Here is a 21,459-nt window from a genome sequence, read left to right as displayed (position 1 = left end):
AGTGAGACTTTCATGAGATCTGATGATTTTATAAGGAGCAGTTTCCCTGTACAAGCTCTCACTTGCTGCCGCCACATCTCTATCAGCAGTGTGAAAATGGACTAATACAACATTCTTACCCGCAGCCTTGTAAAACTACCCAGATCAGGAACAGGGCCATGATCTGAGGCTCCATCCCGGATGTGGACCCTAGTCATATTTTACCAACTGCTCAATTATGTTTTTTATAGCAAAAAGATCTGGTTCAGTCGTACGTTGCATTCATTGCCATGTGTCTACCTGAGAAGTCTTTCAGCCAAATGAGTAAGAACCAAAGTCACTTTGAAAACTTTTATTAATCAACATGTCCCCTGGTGGAAGATAGCAAACCCATAATAAAATTTATTATTTGAAGAAGGTATGTCTGGGGAAGGACCAAGGAAGCTGCAAATAACCTATATACTTATTAATTCCCAAAATTTTGGACACTTTCTATGTCATATTTCCTGGATTCAAATTTCAGAAACATTAGTTCTGTGCTAGGAAGCTGTGGTCCCACCTCTAGTCCAGGAGCAATGTGGGTATTTCTGTTTCTCTATTCCCATTGCTGGGGGCTCGGCAAGGCCCCAGCACCTCCTCTTACACTTCTCATGGTTTGTTTTTGAAGTAACTCTAATTCTTCACACAGCTCTGAACCATCTCTTGATCTGTGTGAGATACTGAAGCAATGTCTTCTTTTTCCTTCATGGCTAGTGCTTAACTAATCTGAGAGGACTGTGACTTTTATCCCAGTGACGCCCTTTCAGGGTTTGCTGAGAGTTTGGTTTATATTCTGACTCTTAGACTGAATATGCATTGCTGGTAAAATGCACAAAGGCATAAATGAGAGACAACCCAAAAGAAGGAACGTGGCTACAGATTTTGGCCTTGGCCTGTGTTTGCTATGTGGAAACTATTTGCCTCAAGGAGTTCCACTTTACAGAAGTTAATCTTTAGCTTATAAAAAATATTGAAATTGAAACACCTCATTCTATGGTCAGGCTCATTAACTAGGTACATACATCAGCAACTAATTGTAGTTCTGAGCACGGGTACATCTGTGCCATGGTCAGTGCATGCTCCCTGCTAGCGGGGAGATACTCACACTGCAGGAGATGGGACGTGAGAAGGGCCGCTGTGGTGTCAGCACAGGTCAAACGCTCTTCCAGCAGGTCTCTCTTAAGTTGCAAAGCAAACAAGTATCTAGAGGAGAGTTCAAAATAAGACAGAGATCAGCTTCAAATGTTCTCTGAATGTAACATAGACATGTCTCCACAGCAAGACAGCAAATGAGCCCTGGGAAGTGGCAGTGACCCAACAGTGAGCAAAATGCAAGGCGGTCACGGAACAGCAAAGTCACAAAAGGCCTTTCATGAAACAAACAGTCACCAAGTGAAGGTCAGATGACAAACCAACTCAGCAGACTGAGTCACACACGAGAGAGCGCACAGAAAGTGCTGAACCCACTGAGGCACTCTGATGCGAACAATAAAAAAAAGAAATTGGCCGGGGGCAGTGGCTCACGCCTGTAATCCCAGCACTTTGGGAGGCTGGGGCGGGTGGATCAGGAGTTCGAGACCAGCCTGACCAACATTGTGAAACCCTGTCTCTAATAAAAGTGCAAAAACCAGCCGCATGGTGTGCACACCTGTAATCCCAGCTACTTGGGAGGCTGAGGCAGGAGAATCGCCTGAACCCGGAGGCAGAGGTTGCAGTGAGCTGAGATCATGCCACTGCACTCCACATTAGGCAACAAGAGCGAAACTCTGTCTCGAAAAAAAAAAAAAGAAAGAAATTAGCCTTTTCAGGCATACCATCTACCCATATAATTACACGTTTGCAGCCATACCTTCAAGGAGGAAGGTCACAAATTCACATTACTTCTGTTAGTCACATAAAACTGCACTCACAATTTTGGATGAAATAGGAGAAAATGAAAACACAGCTTAAAGCATGGCTGTGAAATTTCTTAACAGATTGATAATCTCTGGTCTTGGCTAGGATCTGAGAAACAGGCACTTTGGAATACCATTAGTGAGAATGTAATGAGAGAAGGCAATTGAAAATATTTGTATGTTCATTTATTCCATCAGCAAATAATTACTGGCGTGAATTATGTTCTAGGTACTGTTCTGGGAGCTCAAAATGCAAAGGTAAGCAAGACCAACCCCCTGCCTCCAGTGGAATTCATGCCCCAGTGCACAATATTAAAATTTATCACATTCTCTTAAAATTCAGGATGTATATACCCTTTAACACAGCAATTCCATTTCTACAAACTTTCCTAGACTAATATTCCCATAGTTCACAAAGGTTTGTGAACAATGTTTCTCTGCAGCATTATAACAGAGAAAAATTGGAAATATGGATGAATATGAGAATGATGAAATTACGTTACAGCCTCATTTAGTATATTTTTATATACAATATGGAAAAATGTCCACAGCATGCTTAATAAGTGGGGGAAAAAAATCAACCTACAGTTCAATATGTATCATTTGATACTGTTTTATAACATTTGTAATTTCTTTAAAGTTCTTATAACTATGTGTTTATTGCACATCTATGCTTTCATCTGAAAGATATGTACTTATGCGGAGAATACGGTGCTGGGTAAATGGAGAACTTTTACTTTTTACTTATCTTTGTTTACTTATTGTTTTTGAGACAGGCTCTCACTCTATTGCCCAAGCTGGAGTGCAGTGGCGCTACCACAGCTCACCGCAGCCTCGACCTCCTGGGCTCAAGTCATACTCCTGCCTCAGCCTCCAGAGTAGCTGGACTACAGGTGCATGCCACCACGCCTGGCTAATTTTTTGATATTTTGTAGAGATGAGGTCTCCCCATGTTGCCTAGGCTGGTCTTGAACTCCTGAGCTCAATCGATCCTCCTACTTTGGCCTCCTGAAGTGCTGGAATTACAGGTGTGAGCCATTGCACCTGGCCCTTAGCTTTATTTGGAAAAAAAATTTTTACCACAAACATGTACATTTTTATAAACAGAAAAAAGAATCCTCCACATAAATATGGGGGAGAAGGGAGTAACTATAACACTGAGTTACCAGCATGAGTCCTAGAACTTGAGACCCAGGATCCTGAATGAGGGGACACTTTGTTATCCATCATTTTCAGATATCTATCTAATCTATCTATCTATCTATCTATCTAATCTATCTATCTATCTAATCTATCTATCTATATCTATCTATCTATCTATATCTATCTATCTACCTATCTTATCTATCTATCTATCTATCTATCTCTATTTAAAAGTGATTCCCTCAAAAGAGACTTTTTTTGGGTAAATGTCAGGCATTTAATACACTACTAAGATCTATGGTCACTCATAAAAATACTTTTTGCCATCTTTGGAGTTTCCTAAACCTTTAAAAATAAGAGGGTGAACTAATGTGGTCTCTCCATTTCCTTGCAGCTGACATTCTATGATTTTGTGTTGTTAAAATGATATGCAGAAATCTTTAAAAGAGAGTTCACAAGACATCTGATTCATTTATGAGTACACTTTTAGCCAGAAGGCAAAAAAGTTATTGATACCACTACAACATCATAGTTCTCTTTCATATCTAATTTTGGGTTTTCAGTTGCTTTTTAGGTTATTCCTCTATTCTTCATAATATAATTGATACACGAACAAATACAAAAAATACAAAGAAAAACCTTCCATAACCTTACTGTCCAGATGAAACAATTGTTACTATTTTCTCTTTTTTTTGAGACAGAGTTTCGCTCTTGTTGCCCAGGATGGAGTGCAATGCCAATCTCAGCTCACTGCAACCTCTGCCTCCTGGATTCAACAGATTCGCCTGCCTCAGCCTCCTAGTTAGCTGGGATTAAAGGCGCCTGCCACCACGCCTGGATAATTTTCTTTTCTTTCTTTTTTTTTTTTTTTTGAGACGGAGTCTCGCTCTGTCGCCCAGGCTAGAGAGCAGTGGTGTGATCTTGACTCACTGCAAACTCTGCCTCTCGGGTTCACGCCATTCTCCTGCCTCAGCCTCCTGAGTAGCTGGGACTACAGGTGCCCGCCACCATGCCCGGCTTATTTTTTGTATTTTTAGTGGAGATGGGGTTTCACAACTGTGTTAGCCAGGATGGTCTCGATCTCCTGACCTCGTGATCCGCCTGCCTTGGCCTCCCAAAGCGCTGGGATTACAGGCGTGAGCCACCGCGCCCGGCCAATTTTCTTTGTATTTTTAGTAGAGACGGGATTTCGCCATGTTGGCCAGGCTGGTATTGAACTCCTGACCTCAGGTGATCTGCCCGCCCTTGCCTCCCAAAGTGCTGGGATTACAGGTGTGAGCCATCGCACCCTGCCGTCTTTAGATCATTCCTATAAAGAATTGATCTTTAATTCAAAATAGTAGCACAAAAGAAGTGACCCAAAATATTTCTGCTCCATAAATTCATAAGTACTAACACACTGGGTACTTCTACCAGTTAAGTATATTTTATTGATAAATAAGTATACAGGAGCAAAATCCCTGAGAACCTTATGAATATGCATAAATCTATGTTCATTTGGAAAATGTAAGTTCAATATGACCCTAACATCCCATTCCATTTTCAAATTTGTACTGTAAACCTTACATTGAAGTCTTATTCACATGTGTCTGTGCAAGGGTCAACTGCCAACATGCTTCTTTTAACCACTCTACATTGACGGTTGCTTTTCTGTGTACATCAGGCTTATTCATTCTTTCAATGAGCCAGGTGCTGTGGGAGCTAACAGGTGAATACAAGATTCCTGCTGATAACAGCTTCAGCTCTGTGAGCTCTTTACCTTGTATATTCTTCTTGTAGCTGACCAGGATCAGGTGGAAAAAATTTTACAGCTAGGCGAAGCACCACATTCTTTGGCCCTATAACAAAAAAATTTAAACTTCACAAATAAGGCCGATCTTTGCATTTATTCTCTTTTCATATATTACTGTATAACTGAGGTCATGCTTCCAAGTGGACTGTTACAGCAAATCTTTTCAAATAATATGATATTAAGAAATTTCTGCCCAGGTGTGGTGGTGTGTGCCTGGAATCCCACCCCTTTGGGAGGCTGAGGTGAAAGGATGGCTTGAGGCCAGCAGTCTGAGGCTGCAGTGTGCTACAACTGCATCACTGCACTCCAGCCTGGGCAGCAGGGTGAGACCCTGTCTCTGAACAAAAGAAAAAACAAAGAAGCATTTCCTGTATATGAATTTATGAGTCCCAAGTACCAGTCACATACATATAGAATTTTAAAATTTTTTGCATTAAGCAGGGATTACTCAAGGAAGCCTTAAAAACAAGTAGGGCCGGGTGCGGTGGCTCATGCCTGTAATCCCAGCACTTTGGGAGGCCAAGGCGGGTGGATCACGAGGTCAGGAGATCGAGACCATCCTGGCTAACACAGTGAAACTCCGTCTCTACTAAAAATACAAAAAAATTAGCCGGGCGTGGTGGCGGGCGACTGTAGTCCCAGCTACTCCGGAGGCTGAGGCAGGAGAATGGCGTGAACCCGGGAGGCGGAGCTTGCAGTGAGCCGAGATGGCGCCACTGCACTCCAGCCTGGGCGACAGAGCGAGACTCTGTCTCAAAAATAAATAAATAAATAAATAAAAACAAGTAGGAAATTGCACATTAAAAAATTTAAATAGGCTGGGTGCAGTGGCTCACATCTGTAATCCCAGCACTTTGGGAGGCTGAGGCTGGTGGATCACTTGAGCCCAGGAGTTTCAGACCAGCCTGGGCAACATGGTGAAATCTCATCTCTACCCGCCCCTCTCCCCCCAAAAAAACCCCCAAATTAGCCAGATATGGTGGTGCATGCCTGAAGTTCCAGCTACTTGGGAGGCCAAGGTGGGAGGACTGGTGGAGCCCAGGAGGCAGAGGCTGCAGTGAGCTGAGATCACACCACTGCACTCCAGGCTGGGTGACAGAACGAGACTGCCCACCCCTCCACACACACAAACATGTGCACGCTCTCTCTCTCTCTATATATATATATACACACACACATATATATACATACACATACATATATATATTTATATATATATATATATAGAGAGAGAGAGAGAGATACATTTTTTCCCCAGTTTATGGTTTTGTTTTTTTGTTTTTTTTTTGAGACAGAGTCTCTCTGTCGCCCAGGCTGGAGTGCAGTGACGTGATCTTGGCTCACTGCAAGCTCCGCCTCCCAGGTTCATGACATTCTCCTGCCTCAGCCTCCTGAGTAGCTGGGACTACAGGCGCCCCCCACCATGCCCCTACGCCCGGCTAATTTATATTTTTAGTAGAGGCGGAGTTTCACCATGTTAGCCAAGATGGTCTCGATCTCCTGACCTCGTGATCTGCCCACCTCGGCCTCCCAAAGTGCTGGGATTACAGGCATGAGCCACTGCGCCCAGCCCCCAGTTTATGTTTCAGGGAAAAAAATGATAAATGAAAAAGTTTTTTAAAAAAAGTTAATGTGTTTACATCTACTTTTTTTTTTTTTTTTTCAGATGCAGTCTCACTCTGTTGCCCAGGCTGGAGTGCAGTGGTGTGATCTCGGCTCACTGCAATCGCCGCCTTCCAGGCTCAAGTGATTCTCCTGCCTCAGCCTCCTGAGTAGCTGAGATTATAGGCATGCACCGTCATGTCTAGCTAATTTTTGTATTTTTAGTAGAGACAGGGTTTCGCCATGTTGGCGAGGCTGGTCTCGAACCCCTGACCTCAGGTGATCCGCCCGCTTGGGCCTCCCAAATTGCTAAGATTACAGGCATGAGCCCCCGCACCAGGCCAGTATTATTAGTAGTAATAAAAACACATTATTTTTGAAATCTGATTACTGTAAAGGTACATTATCTTAGTTCATTGGTATAAAACAGTTATTTTTTTTCTTTCCTTAGAGTTCCTTGTTCTGATATAACAAAGTTATTTCTACACGTTTTTCTTTAATTTATAATAGTAATACAAAAAATTATGGGTGACTCAGACAACTATAGACTTCATCTGACACAATTATAGAAGAACTGAGAAGTGCTACTATATGCCTTAGTTTAAAAAAATTTAATAAGTAGATGAACGAAAATAATTATCTTGAGACTGAGGTGGGAAGATAGCTTGAACCCAGGAGGTTGAGGCTGCAGAGAACTGTGTTCGCACCACTACACTCCAGCCTGGGCAACAAATAGCCAGACCCTGTCTCAAAAACAATAATATAATTCTTATTATTATATTCACAATTACAATTACGTTTATAACTGTAAAACAGTATCAACTATTTTATTAAAAGCTATTTAAAAGAAGAATCTCAATGTCTTTTCATAATCAAGGGAGAAACTGCAGTTATTTTTGCATATTGGCCAAAAATTAAGACGTTATCAAACAGCATATGCTCTTATTTCCAAATGTGAAGCAAGTCACCTAGAATCTTCTGAGTTAAATTTACTAAAACTAAACAGCAAAATGACTTCCAAGTTTATCTGCTGTTGGTGATTACTTCCTGCTAACCATACACGGTGGTGATAATGAACATCTGAACATGCCTTTTAAACATTCCAGGACAACGCATCTTAAACAAACAGATTTTAAAGAGTTAAACCAAGGACTTACTTCGTATTTGCCTAATGATGGGTTTCATAGGTTCAAGCCAAATCTAAAGAAGAGTTAACAGAAGAAATCCAATCTATTAAATAATGTCTCTATTTAACAAGTATGCTCTAAAAACAAAAATGGTTATAATTAGATAAATTTTTATGTCAGGAAAATTTTGACTCTACCCCCCTCTTAAAAGTTGAATCCTGATACAACAAACTGTACAAGAAAGACAGCAATGCCTGCTTTGGGAAGCCTGGGAAGACATTAAAATTGCTGTATTATACTGGATACCTCCATTCAGTTGCTGCTATGCACAGAATGGGTCCCAATAATTATTTGTGGGAATTTGTTGACACCAAACAAATATTTGGTACTACTGCATTTGTGAACAAACTGATGAGAGGGCTTCTGCAAAAAAGAGGTAAGTCATGTCACCAGAACAGGAGACTTGGATAAATCCGGTCGCACTGCCAAGGGTATCTGAAAGGTTGGACAGAACTTAATAACGCTGACATGCTTTTTGAACTAAAGGGTTGATGTATGGTTCTTTAAAACAGTTCTATCTATAAATATTAAAACTCCACGCTTTTTAAGGTTGCATCTATTAAGTAAAATGAGGCATAACTGGTTAAGTTTGCTAAAAATTCACTTTCGAAATGATTTTCATACAGGATGTATTAGAGGTTGCTTTTACAACTTTTAAGAGAGTTTCCACAGCACATGTGCTAACGAACAGAACAAATTTAGGGAGAGTGTGAATTCAGGCTTGGATTAAAGGCAAACATATTATCTACAGCTAACAATAATATACTTTAATAGCAAAAATATTTGATACTGATGATGTGAGAATTATAAAAGATCTTGCGGCTATCATCACAGCAGGCCCAAAGGCTCCACGCCTGGGCACATCATAAGCATCCTACTACATGCTTAGGGCCTGTTTCCCTAACAAATCAAAGCACTTACCCAATAGGACTGAGTATTTTGAAACTCCAACCCGAAGTAGTCACATTCTACCAGGTTTAAACGCTTCCACACTTGTGTCAGTAATACCTGGCCATCGCATTTAGGCTGTGCAGAGAGAGGTGGGAAAAATAACAAGGATTGAATGACTAAACAGCAAGGGTTTATGAAAACTGTGCATAAAACTACTTTCCCACACATAAAACTTTATTTGTTGCTTCACTTTGTCTTCCAGTGTATAACTAAGATTTATAAACTACATATAAAAAAAAAAAGTCTGAACCATTTGTGCTCAGAAACTGGCAACAAAATAAATAAAGCTAAAAAATTCCTTCCATTTACATTTAGTGTGTTTCACTAAATGTAAAAATTCCTTCCATTTTACATTTAGTGTGTTTTCAGTCCTATTTCTTTGTAACTTTAGGCTATAGAAACCATTTCTAGTTTTGGTAAATATTTCATCAAATAATTTTGATATTTACGCCAGGTGCGGTGGCTCACGCCTACAATACCAGCAATTGGAGGCTGAGGTGGGTGGATTGCTTGAGCCCAGCAGTTTGAGACCAACCTAGGCAATACAGTGACACCTCGCCTCTACCCAAATTAAAAAATTAGCTGAGCACAGCGGTGCCCACCTGTATTCCAGCTACTCAGGTGGCTGAGGTGTGAGTACTGCTTGAACTTGGGAGAAGGAGGCTGCAGTGAGCCATGATCGTGCCACTGCACTCCAGCCTGGGTGACAGAGTGAGACCTTGTCTCAAAAAAATGTAATTTTAATATTTACTAAAAAGCTAAAGTCTTAGAGTCTTTGTTTATATTATTTGGCCAATCGGAAATTACAAGGAGTAAAAAAAAAATATTATTTGGTAGCATTTCACATCAATGAGAAGAACTGTTCATAAAGGAGGTGGGGCAACGGACTCTCCCATTAAGGAAAAGAATGGGCTGAGCATGGTGGCTCACGCCTGTAATCCCAGCACTTTGCGGGGCTGAGGCAGGAGAATTTCTTGAGTACAGGAGTTCAGGATAAGCCTGGGCAACATGGCAAAACACTGTCTCTACAAAAAAAAAAAAAAAAAAATATATATATATATATATATATTAGCTGGGTGTAGTGGTGTGCACCTGTAGTCCCAGCTACTCAGGAGGCTGAGGTGGGAGGATCACCTGAGCCCAGGAAGCAGAGGTTGCAGTGAGTTGAGACTGTGCCACTGCATTCCAGCTTGGGTGACAGAGTAAGACCCTGTTTCAAAAAACAGAAGAAGAAAAATGGAAATAGAGTTTTATTGTACATTACTCACAAAAATAAATTCCAGTGGACCTAAAGACCAGAATCAAACACAGAAGAATCTCTATAATCTTGGGAAAGGTAAAGTCTTCCTAAGCATAGCAAAAAGGAAAGATGGACAGACTTGACTTAAATAAAAGTGAAAAACATCTGAATAGAAACACATTTAACAAAGTTATCTAGAATCACACTGAGAAAAGTTACAATGTTTTATTTTGCTCTTATTAGATGAAGATGTACAAATGGCTACTATGCATTTAAAAAGATATTAAATTTCTTTAATAATAAAACAGTAAGATATTTTTCACCCATCAAAGAGGGTTAGAATGATGATGCCAATATTGGTGTGTCTGTGAGAAACAGCCACTTTCACAGGGTGCTGGGAAGAATGTAAGTCCATATGACCTGTGGGGGGATAATTTGAAAACACCTTTCAAAATTTAAAGTGTGCATTTGCCTTTGCCCCAGCAATTCTACTTCTAGAACTTTTTCCTATAGATATTTTCATACAACTGTACAGACCTAAACATGTTAAGGACAAATTCAGTAAAGAATTGGTAAAATAGGAAGGGCGCGGTGGTTCATGCCTGTAATCCCAGCACTTTGGGAGGCTGAGGTGGGTGGATCACCTGAGGTCAGGAGTTTGAGACCAGCCTAGCCAACATGGCAAAACCTTGTCTCTACTAAAAATACAAAAATTAGCCGGGTGTGGTGGTACACGCCTGTAATCCCAGATACTCAGGAGGCTGAGGCAGGAGAATAGCTTGAACCCGGGAGGCGGAGGTTGCAGTGAGCCATGAGCCAAGATTGAGCCATTGCACTCCAGCCTGGGCAACAAGAGCGAAACTCCATCTCAAAAAAAAAAAAAAAAAAAAAAAAAAGAATTGGTAAAATAAATAATGACATATCCATAATGGACAACTATGCAACCCTTAAAAAGAACACAGAACTCTCTATTGTGTTATCATTGAAAAAAAATCTACAATACATAGTTTAATTAAGAAAAAAATAAAAGGGACTGGGCATGGTGGCTCACGCCTGCGAACTCAGCAACCTGAGGGAGGATGATTGCTTGAGGCCTGGAGTTCAAGATCAGACAGCACAACAAAGAGAGACCCTGTCTCTACAAAAGATAAAAATTAAAAGGAAAAAGAAAAAAGGCCTCCATTTCTATACAATGTATATAATGATTCCATTTTATTAAAAATACACATGTCCCGTCGATACATTTATATGTAATAAAAATAAGTTTGGAAGGCTGTTCACTAAATCTTTAAAAGTAACCATCATTAAAGAACTGAGCAGAGGTGGAGGTGGGGGCAAGGGCATTCTTACTTCTTCACTTCTATAACATCTCAATTTTTAACCAATAGGCATATATCATCTTCGCAATTAACAAACAATATGTGCACATTGGGGGAGGCAAATCTCATTGTTCCAAAGGACATTATGGCCCTTGAGGTTTAGTCACCAGATTCTCACTGTGTAAGAAATAAAACCTTGCAAATCCATTGTAACAAGGCAGCATGCAGAATAAAAGTACAAGGAACGCCTCTTTAAAATGGAAAGGTGAGCTACAAAGTGACCTGACATCGTACATACAATTTCTAAAGAACAAAAGGGCAAATCTGTGTTGAACTTGCTCTGACATAATCTCTTAGGGCCTTCTCCAGTAAGAACTTACTCTGATGCCTGTGGGCATCTAGGAGGTGGCATGCCAGTGCTCCACATGTGGTCCATCAAGATGGGGAGAATGCAGCCAGACCAGGGTTTCTGAGACTGTTAACTAGTCAGAAATTAGGAACCATGGAGTATGCTGCACTAACTCACTGTGGGCCCAAACAACCCTATGAAGTTCTCTCAAAGCCATACTGTCTGTCCACACCTCCATCCAGGATCACCAGGGCAGTCCTCCTCATGACTTCCCCTGAGTCAGGAATTGGGGTGGGGAGGCTACATACAACCCAAGTCCCTCACCCTGATACAGCCTCACACTACCTGGCTTCACCTGAGTGCAGGGATAATGACATGCCCAGGCTATTCCCTTAGAGAGAAGAATTCCCTCTCACTTCCCTTCTATCAGTCTCCAGTGAATGCTTTGAGAATCTGATAAAAAGTCAGCTCATTTGTGGTCTCTCTTAATTCAGTCAATTCTACCTAATTACCACACCAGTTGGTACTCAACTCTAGAACTGCCCTTTGGCATTGTTGCTGACTGTGACCTGTTTATTTGTTTGGGTGTGTTCCTCCTACCAGATGGCAAGTTTAAAGGGCAGGGACTGCACCTTCTCCATCCTAGTAGCTCCAGCTCTGGCTCACAGGAGAGGCACCACACATGGCCAGATTCCCGGACTGTCCACCACTGCTCCTGATTCTGATGGCTGTTGTGGGAGGTTGAGTGTGCATTTCAGGTGGCACAGAGAATATGAAATTCTCTTAGCTCTCCCCTCTTTTTCAACTACCTGACTGCCCCTGTGAGTCAATGGGGAGGTCAGGGTTCACTGTCCTACCTGAGCCCCTCCACTTCCTAGGGTAGTGCAGCCAGGGTCTGCTCCAGGAGCCCTGCCCGACTACACTAATGAAGGCAATAGACACTAACCATGCAGGTGCAAGCACATTCACAAGGCACCTGTTAACCAGCAATGTCCAACACCCAGGACAGGGTTTGTAAATACAGGCACAAAAATTCACAGTTACATGGGTATTTGTATATATACACACAAGCATATGTACATGTGTTTAACCTGCAGTGCAGGGAGGATGATCTTTTCATGAATGGTGCCAGGGAAACTGCATATCCATACAGGTGAAAATAAGCACTGACTCCAACCTCACACCATGCACAAAATTAATTCAATATGAATCACGGAAAGGCACAACAATAAAGCTTGGGGTAGGCAAATAAACAAGACACAAAAAACACTAGCTCCCTCACCCCCAAAAGACTGGTATCGACTACCTGAATATTACAACCTTCTGTATATCAAAAGACACTGTTAAGATAGGAAAAAGGCAAGCCACAAAATAGAAGATAGTTGCAATACAAAAACCCAACAAAGAGGCTGGGTGTGGTGGCTCATGTCTGTAATCCCAGCACTTTGGGAGGCTGAGGCAGATGGATCATGTGAGGTCAGGAATTTGAGACCAGCCTGACTAAAAATACAAAACTTTCACTACTCTCTACTAAAAATACAAAAATTAGCTGGTGTGGCGGCGTGTGCCTGTAGTTCCAGCTACTTGGGAGGCTGAGACAGGAGAACTGCTTGAACCTGGGAGTGGAGGTTGCAGTAAGCTGGGATCGTGCCACTGCACTCCAGCCTGTGCGAGAGAGCTAGACTCCGTCTCAAAAACAAACAAACAAACCCAACAAAGGTCTTGTAGCCAACATATATAAAGATCTACAAATCATAAGGAAAAACCAGACAACCCAATTAATGACAAACGGGCTGAAAGACTTAAATAGGCACTTCACAAAAGAGGATATTCAAATGTCCAATAAACAACGAGAAAAGTTGGACAATATTACATCAAGGAAATGCACACTAAAACCACAATAAGATACCATTAGACCCTCACTAGAATAGCTGAGAATATAAAAATGGATAATCCTAATGTTGGCAAGAAAAGTGGAACATCTGGAGTCTCAAACACAGTAAATTTGTATTATCTCTTTGGAAAACTGACAGTATCTACTACAAGTATACAGAAATATACCCTATAACCTAGCAATTCCAGTCCGGGGTATAAACCCAACAGAAATATCTGTTTATAGAGACCTAAAGACAAATTCAAGAATGTCTAGCTGGGTGTGGTGGCTCACGCCTGTAATCCTAGCACTTTGGGAAGCCGAGGCGGGCAGATCACCTGACGTCAGGAGTTCAAGACCAGCCTGATCAACATGGTGAAACCCCATCTCTATTAAAAATACAAAAATTAGCCGGGCGTGGTGGCACACGCCTGTAATCCCAGCTACTTGGGAGGCTGAGGCAGGAGAATTGCCTGAACCTGGGAGGCGGAGGTTGCAGTGAGCCAAGATTGCGCCACTGCACTCCAGCCTGGGAGACAAAGCAAGACTCTGTCTCAAAAAGAAGAAAGAAAAAAAAAAAAAAAAGAATGTTCACAGAAGCTTTATTCATAGGAGCTCAAAACTGGAAACTACCAAATGTCAATTAAACAGCAGAATGGATAAACAGTGATTTGTTTTTACAATGGAATACTACCCAGCAACGAACAAACAAGCAAACCACAGCTATACCAACAACACTGATAATTTTCACATAGTACATATTCTATTCATGTACATGATAAATATATACATACTTACATGAAACTGAAGATCTGGCAAAACTAATTTATAATGCTTAAGATCGAAACAGTGGCTACTTTTGGGGGTCATAACTGAGACAGGCACAGGGAGCCTGTTCTACTCCATTCTCTGGGTGGGGATACGTAAGTGTATACATATGAAAAATTATCAAGCTGCACACATAAGACACATGCACTTTCTTATGTAAGTTATATTTCAATAAGAATGTAATTAAAAGGAAAAAGGGGCCAGGCACGGTGGCTCACGCCTGTAATCCCAGCACTCTGGGAGGCCGAGGTGGGCGGATCACGAGGTCAGGAGATCAAGACCATCCTGGCTAACATTGTGAAACCTCATCTCTACTAAAAATGCAAAAAAAATTAGCCGGGCCTGGTGGCGGGCGCCTGTAGTCCCAGCTACTTGGGAGGCTGAGGTAGGAGAATGGTGTGAACCTGGGAGGTGGAGCTTGCAGTGAGCCGAGATCACACCACTGCACTCCAGCCTGGGCAACAGAGTGAGACTCTGTCTCAAAAAAAAAAAAAAAAAAAAAGTAATTAAAAGGAAAAAAAGGTTTAAAACCTTTGGAGTTCATGAAAATTGATCTTTCACATTTTATAATAATCCTCTCTACAAAAGTCTCTGAGCTGTGAACTTTGCCTCTGCTTGATATACCAAGAACATACAACTCAACGAAGCAGCTGATTCTACCCCTGGACAGTTCTGCTTGAAAATAATTCCTAGCCTTTCGTCTAAATGTCTCTCCAACCTCTACCTCCCTAAATCCTCACCTGATCAATCTCTTCTGGACACAGTTCAGCTTACCAAGGTCCCTTCTAAAATGGTCACCCAGAACAGAATAAATGTCACAGAAATTACCCAAAAAAAGACAAGTTTGGTACAGTGCCTATACTATGAAGTTTGATCACTTAACATAGATCACTGTATGCAAATTAAGTTATTCAGAGAACAAAACTTTATACTTCATGAGAACAAATCTTCTGGGGGACTACACCAAAACACACATCAATCTAGTTTAATTTTTTAATATATCATTTTTAAAGTACTAAACATAAAAAGATAATTTGTAGGCCATATGTTTCAGGAGGGCAGAAACCATATTATGAACTGTGATCAATAATTAGATCACCACACTCTTGGAGACTTTCAACAGAAAGAATTATCCCTGAGGACAGAATCCCAGGTAGTTCCCGATACTTCAACTCAAATTATTGGTAAACAAACAAACAAACAACAACAAAAAAACAACTGTCAGGAGAGCCCTTTTTCCCCCCACATAGTAGGCACTCAGATGTCTATTAATGAAAAAACAAATCACTTCATAACTGGAAGAAACATTTCTGTTATGACCATAAATACTGAAGTCCAACCTGACATAAGTTATTAAAAGGTGGGCAATTCAACATGACCAGAAGTAGCAGGCAGTGTGTGAGGTGCAATGCAGGCCACAAAGAAAGGCTCTGCAAACCAGCCAGGTGACCATAGGGTTCTGGGCCATTCTTGAGCTGCTCTGCAATGGCGTAAATGCATGGTTTCCAAGGATGTCAAGAAATCTGGGAAGAGGTTGACCTGTTATTTTTCAAACCTAAAGAAGACCACAATAGAAGAAACAGGTTTAATTTGAACAGTTTAGACTTTATAGCTAAACGTAAGGAAGAATTGATGGTCAAAATGATAAATATAAAATAAGGTATAGAGATATATTTTTAGCTCTTTGAACTTTTTGGTATATTGTATAATCATCTCTAAAACAGTACCAACAGCCATTGAGCCAAGGGTCAGGCATCCTCTGCTCTAAGTAGAAGACGAGCAGGTATTCTCCAGGCCCTTTGTGGTTCCTGAGTTGATCACAAGGAACGGGTTTCCTCACACTGTCCTAAGGGCAGAGGCTTTGGAGTAGGAATCCTGGTTTCCACTTGGTGGGTGTGCTTAGCCTTGGCTTCCTCAATTGAAGAACAACACAACTCTTACCCTGAATGGGTTTTATGGGAGTGTAACAAGGTAGCACAGGAAAGCTGCTGAGCACCATGCCTGGCACACGGCGTCTCCAAGTCCAATACTGCTGCTTGCTGTCTGCCCACACAGAACAGCGTGAGCATCACCAGAAAACATCACACACAGCGAGGGCTCATGCCCCTCCTGAGTAGGGAGTAGGGTTCATTCGGGACAGGTCCTCAACTGTGCAAAACAACTTCTTAATAAGGTCTACAAAAAGTAAGACCACAGATGAGAGGGAGAGCCCTTTGAAGAGTAAGACCACAGATGAGAGGAAGAGTCCTTTGATTCCATGATGGGTGCATGTTACTCAACACAGCATCCAATAATTTATTTTTCCTGCCAACATGTAAAACGTATTTTAAAAATCAAACCCCTCCCCCTCCCCCTCCCCCTCTCCCTCGGTCTCCCTCTCCCTCTTCTTCGGTCTCCCTCTCCTTCTTTTTTCGGTCTCCCTCTGTTGCCAAAGCTGGACTGTACTGCCGTGATCTCGGCTCGCTGCAACCTCCCTGCCTCAGGCTCCTGTGATTCTCCTGCCTCGGCCTGCCGAGTGCCTGGGATTGCAGGCGCGCGCAGCCACACCTGACTGGTCTTTGTATTTTTGGTGGAGACGGGGTTTCGCCGTGTTGACCAGGCTGGTATCCAGCTCCTGGCCTTGAGTGATCTGCCTGCCTCGGCCTCCCGAGGTGCTGGGATTGCAGATGGAGTCTCGCTCACTCAATGCTCAATGTTGCTCAGGCTGGAGTGCAGTGGCATTATCTCGGCTCGCTACAACCTCCACCTACCAGCCTCCTGCCTTGGCCTCTTAAAGTGCTAAGATTACAGCCTCTGCCCCGCCGCCCATTGTCTGGGAAGTGAGGAGCGCCTCTGTCCGGTCGCCCCGTCTGGGAGGTGAGGAGCACCTCTGCCCGGCCGCCCCGTCTGGGAGGTGAGGAGCGCCTCTGCCCGGCCGCCACCCCGTCTGGGAGGAAGTGAGGAGCGCCTCTACCAGGCCGCCCCTTCTGGAAAGTGAGGTGCGCCTCTGCCCGGCCGCCCCGTCTGGGAAGTGAGGAGCGCCTCTGCCCGGCCGCCCCGTCTGGGAGGTGAGGAGTGCCTCTGCCCGGCCGCCTCCCCGTCTGGGAGGAAGTGAGGAGCACCTCTGCCCGGGCCGCCCCGTCTAGGAGATGAGGAGCACATCTGCCCGGCCGCCCTGTCTGGGAAGTGAGGAGCACCTCTGCCCGGCCGCCCCGTGTGGGAAGTGAGGAGCGCCTCTGCCCGGCCACCACCCCGTCTGGGAGGAAGTGAGGAGCACCTCTGCCCAGCTGCCCCATCTGGGAGGTGAGGAGCGTCTCTGCCCGGCCACCCCGTCTGGGAAGTGAGGAGCGCCTCTGCCCGGCCGCCCCATTTGGGAGGTGAGGAGAGTCTCTGCCCGGCTGCCCCATCTGGGAAGTGAGGAGCGCCTCTGCCCGGCCGCCCCGTCTGGGAAGTGAGGAGCGCCTCTGCCCGGCCGCCCCGTCTGGGAAGTGAGGAGCGCCTCTGCCCGGCCGCCCCGTCTGGGAAGTGTGGAGCGCCTCTGCCCGGCCGCCACCCCGTCTGGGAGGAAGTGAGGAGCGCCTCTACCAGGCCGCCCCTTCTGGAAAGTGAGGTGCGCCTCTGCCCGGCCGCCCCGTCTGGGAAGTGAGGAGCGCCTCTGCCCGGCCGCCCCGTCTGGGAGGTGAGGAGTGCCTCTGCCCGGCCGCCTCCCCGTCTGGGAGGAAGTGAGGAGCACCTCTGCCCGGGCCGCCCCGTCTAGGAGATGAGGAGCACATCTGCCCGGCCGCCCTGTCTGGGAAGTGAGGAGCACCTCTGCCCGGCCGCCCCGTGTGGGAAGTGAGGAGCGCCTCTGCCCGGCCACCACCCCGTCTGGGAGGAAGTGAGGAGCACCTCTGCCCAGCTGCCCCATCTGGGAGGTGAGGAGCGTCTCTGCCCGGCCACCCCGTCTGGGAAGTGAGGAGCGCCTCTGCCCGGCCGCCCCATTTGGGAGGTGAGGAGAGTCTCTGCCCGGCTGCCCCATCTGGGAAGTGAGGAGCGCCTCTGCCCGGCCGCCCCGTCTGGGAAGTGAGGAGCGCCTCTGCCCGGCCGCCCCGTCTGGGAAGTGAGGAGCGCCTCTGCCCGGCCGCCCCGTCTGGGAAGTGTGGAGCGCCTCTGCCCGGCCGCCACCCCGTCTGGGAGGAAGTGAGGAGCGCCTCTACCAGGCCGCCCCTTCTGGAAAGTGAGGTGCGCCTCTGCCCGGCCGCCCCGTCTGGGAAGTGAGGAGCGCCTCTGCCCGGCCGCCCCGTCTGGGAGGTGAGGAGTGCCTCTGCCCGGCCGCCTCCCCGTCTGGGAGGAAGTGAGGAGCACCTCTGCCCGGGCCGCCCCGTCTAGGAGATGAGGAGCACATCTGCCCGGCCGCCCTGTCTGGGAAGTGAGGAGCACCTCTGCCCGGCCGCCCCGTGTGGGAAGTGAGGAGCGCCTCTGCCCGGCCACCACCCCGTCTGGGAGGAAGTGAGGAGCACCTCTGCCCAGCTGCCCCATCTGGGAGGTGAGGAGCGTCTCTGCCCGGCCACCCCGTCTGGGAAGTGAGGAGCGCCTCTGCCCGGCCGCCCCATTTGGGAGGTGAGGAGAGTCTCTGCCCGGCTGCCCCATCTGGGAAGTGAGGAGCGCCTCTGCCCGGCCGCCCCGTCTGGGAAGTGAGGAGCGCCTCTGCCCGGCCGCCCCGTCTGGGAAGTGAGGAGCGCCTCTGCCCGGCCGCCCCGTCTGGGAAGTGTGGAGCGCCTCTGCCCGGCCGCCACCCCGTCTGGGAGGAAGTGAGGAGCGCCTCTACCAGGCCGCCCCTTCTGGAAAGTGAGGTGCGCCTCTGCCCGGCCGCCCCGTCTGGGAAGTGAGGAGCGCCTCTGCCCGGCCGCCCCGTCTGGGAGGTGAGGAGTGCCTCTGCCCGGCCGCCTCCCCGTCTGGGAGGAAGTGAGGAGCACCTCTGCCCGGGCCGCCCCGTCTAGGAGATGAGGAGCACATCTGCCCGGCCGCCCTGTCTGGGAAGTGAGGAGCACCTCTGCCCGGCCGCCCCGTGTGGGAAGTGAGGAGCGCCTCTGCCCGGCCACCACCCCGTCTGGGAGGAAGTGAGGAGCACCTCTGCCCAGCTGCCCCATCTGGGAGGTGAGGAGCGTCTCTGCCCGGCCACCCCGTCTGGGAAGTGAGGAGCGCCTCTGCCCGGCCGCCCCATTTGGGAGGTGAGGAGAGTCTCTGCCCGGCCGCCCCATCTGGGAAGTGAGGAGCGCCTCTGCCCGGCCGCCCCGTCTGGGAAGTGAGGAGCGCCTCTGCCCGGCCGCCCCGTCTGGGAAGTGAGGAGCGCCTCTGCCCGGCCGCCCCGTCTGGGAAGTGTGGAGCGCCTCTGCCCAGCCGCCCCGTCTGGGAAGTGTGGAGTGCCTCTGCCCGGCCGCCCCGTCTGGGAGGTGAGGAGCGCCTCTGCCTGGCTGCCACCCCATCTGGGAGGAAGTGAGGAGCGCCTCTGCCCGGCCGCCCTGTCTGGGAGGTGAGGAGCGCCTCTGCCCAGCCGCCCCGTCTGGGAAGTGAGGAGCGCCTCTGCCCGGCCGCCCCATCTGTGAGGTGAGGAGCGCCTCTACCCAGCCGCCCATCCTCTGGGATGTAAGGAGCGCCTCTGCCCGGCCGCCCCATCTGGGATGTGAGGAGCGCCTCTACCCGGCCGCCCCGTCTGGGAAGTGAGGAGCGCCTCTGCCTGGCCGCCCCGTCTGGGAAGTGAGGAGCACCTCTGCCCGGCTGCCCTGTCTGGGAGGTGAGGAGCGCCTCTGCCCGGCCGCCCCGTCTGGGAGGTGTACCCAACAGCTCCGAAGAGACAGCGACCATCGGGAGCGGGCCATGAGAACGATGGCGGTTTTGTTGAAAAGAAGGGGGGGAAGTGTGGGGAAAGGAAGGAGAGATCAGATTGTTGCTGTGTCTGTGTAGAAAGAGGTGGGCATAGGAGACTCCATTTTGTTCTGACTAGGAGAAGTTCTTCTACCTTGGGATGCTGTTGATCTATGGCCTTTCCCCCAACCCCGTGCTCTCTGAAACATGTGCTGTGTCAACTCAGGGTTAAATGGATTAAGGGCGGTGCAAGATGTGCTTTGTTAAACAGATGCTTGAAGGCAGCATGCTCTTTAAGAGTCATCACCACTCCCTAATCTCAAGTACCCAGGGATACAAACACTGCGGAAGGCCGCAGGGTCCTCTGCCTAGGAAAACCAGAGACCTTTGTTCATGTGTTTATCTCCTCACCTTCTCTCCACTATTATCCTATGACCCTGCCATATCCCCCTCTCCCAGAAACACCCAAGAATGATCAATAAATACTTCATAAAAAAAAATCAAAATATTTTCCATAATGTACTTTAAATAAACCAAACTTTTTTCAAGAATTCTTGCCAAAGTAATTTTTCACAGGTTCACTCTCCATAATTTGTATAGATGCCTTACGACCTGGACAGTAGCTCATAAAGTGTCATAATCAGTTCTATTTTCAGTGTCACTTGTATCAGTCACATGTCCTTTTTTTTTTTTTTTTTTTTTTGAGACGGAGTCTCGCACTGTCACCCAGGCTGGAGTGCAGTGGCGCGATCTCGGCTCACTGCAAGCTCTGCCTCCTGGGTTCACGCCATTCTCCTGCCTCAGCCTCCCGAGTAGCTGGGACTACAGATGCTCGCCACCACGCCCAGCTATTTTTTTGTACTTTTAGTAGAGATGGGGTTTCACCGTGTTATCCAGGATGGTCTCAATCTCCTGACCTCATGATCAGCCCGCCTCGGCCTCCCAAAGTGCTGGGATTACAGGCGTGAGCCAAAGCACCTGGCCCACATGTCCACTTTTATCCTTTCAAATCTTCTCGACTTAAAACATACCTTCTGGTCCTAAAAATACAGAAATTCACTATCAGGTGGACTACAATAATCACCGCATGTTCCCAAAATACCAAATGATCAGATGAAACAAGATTCTCCCTGCACTAGGTTGGAAGGGCCTCACAGCCACTTAGAGCACTGGCATCATCCAGATGCTCAGAATGGAAGAAAACCCCGCCATCACACTGTGCTTCCTGCTGAACTCAACAGCCACTCAAATCAGAACTGTTTCAATACTAGGCTGGAGGAGAAACAGTATTAAGAACATAGTATAAAAAAATACAAGTTAAAAAGCAAAACTTTTTGTTCAGTGTTTCCAGTTTTCTAGTTGCTCATGGTGTTAAAGTCCTTTTCCAGGCTTAGGTATAAAGAATATTGTTAAAAATTTACATTTACAAAACTATTAAA

At 46.2% G+C, this 21,459-nt stretch overlaps 1 protein-coding gene across 5 annotated transcripts in view; it reads right to left on the bottom strand.

Annotated features, from left to right (window-relative positions):
* The window catches only part of FARP2 (FERM, ARH/RhoGEF and pleckstrin domain protein 2), a 143,409-nt gene that overhangs the window by 83,846 nt on the left and 38,104 nt on the right, over nucleotides 1-21,459 (bottom strand). For all 5 annotated transcript variants that reach the window (XM_063648439.1, XM_054477264.2, XM_063648441.1 and 2 more), the window contains exons 3-6: nucleotides 8,559-8,663; nucleotides 7,608-7,650; nucleotides 4,816-4,894; nucleotides 1,124-1,221 (exon numbers count right to left, since the gene is read on the bottom strand). In XM_063648439.1, coding sequence (XP_063504509.1) covers nucleotides 1,124-1,221; nucleotides 4,816-4,894; nucleotides 7,608-7,650; nucleotides 8,559-8,663 — 325 coding nt within the window. The remainder of the gene's footprint in view (nucleotides 1-1,123; nucleotides 1,222-4,815; nucleotides 4,895-7,607; nucleotides 7,651-8,558; nucleotides 8,664-21,459) is intronic.

This window comes from Pongo pygmaeus, chromosome 11, assembly GCF_028885625.2.
Source record: "Pongo pygmaeus isolate AG05252 chromosome 11, NHGRI_mPonPyg2-v2.0_pri, whole genome shotgun sequence".
Classification (NCBI taxonomy): Eukaryota; Metazoa; Chordata; class Mammalia; order Primates; family Hominidae; genus Pongo; species Pongo pygmaeus.
This window is presented reverse-complemented; position numbering and strand designations above follow the sequence as displayed.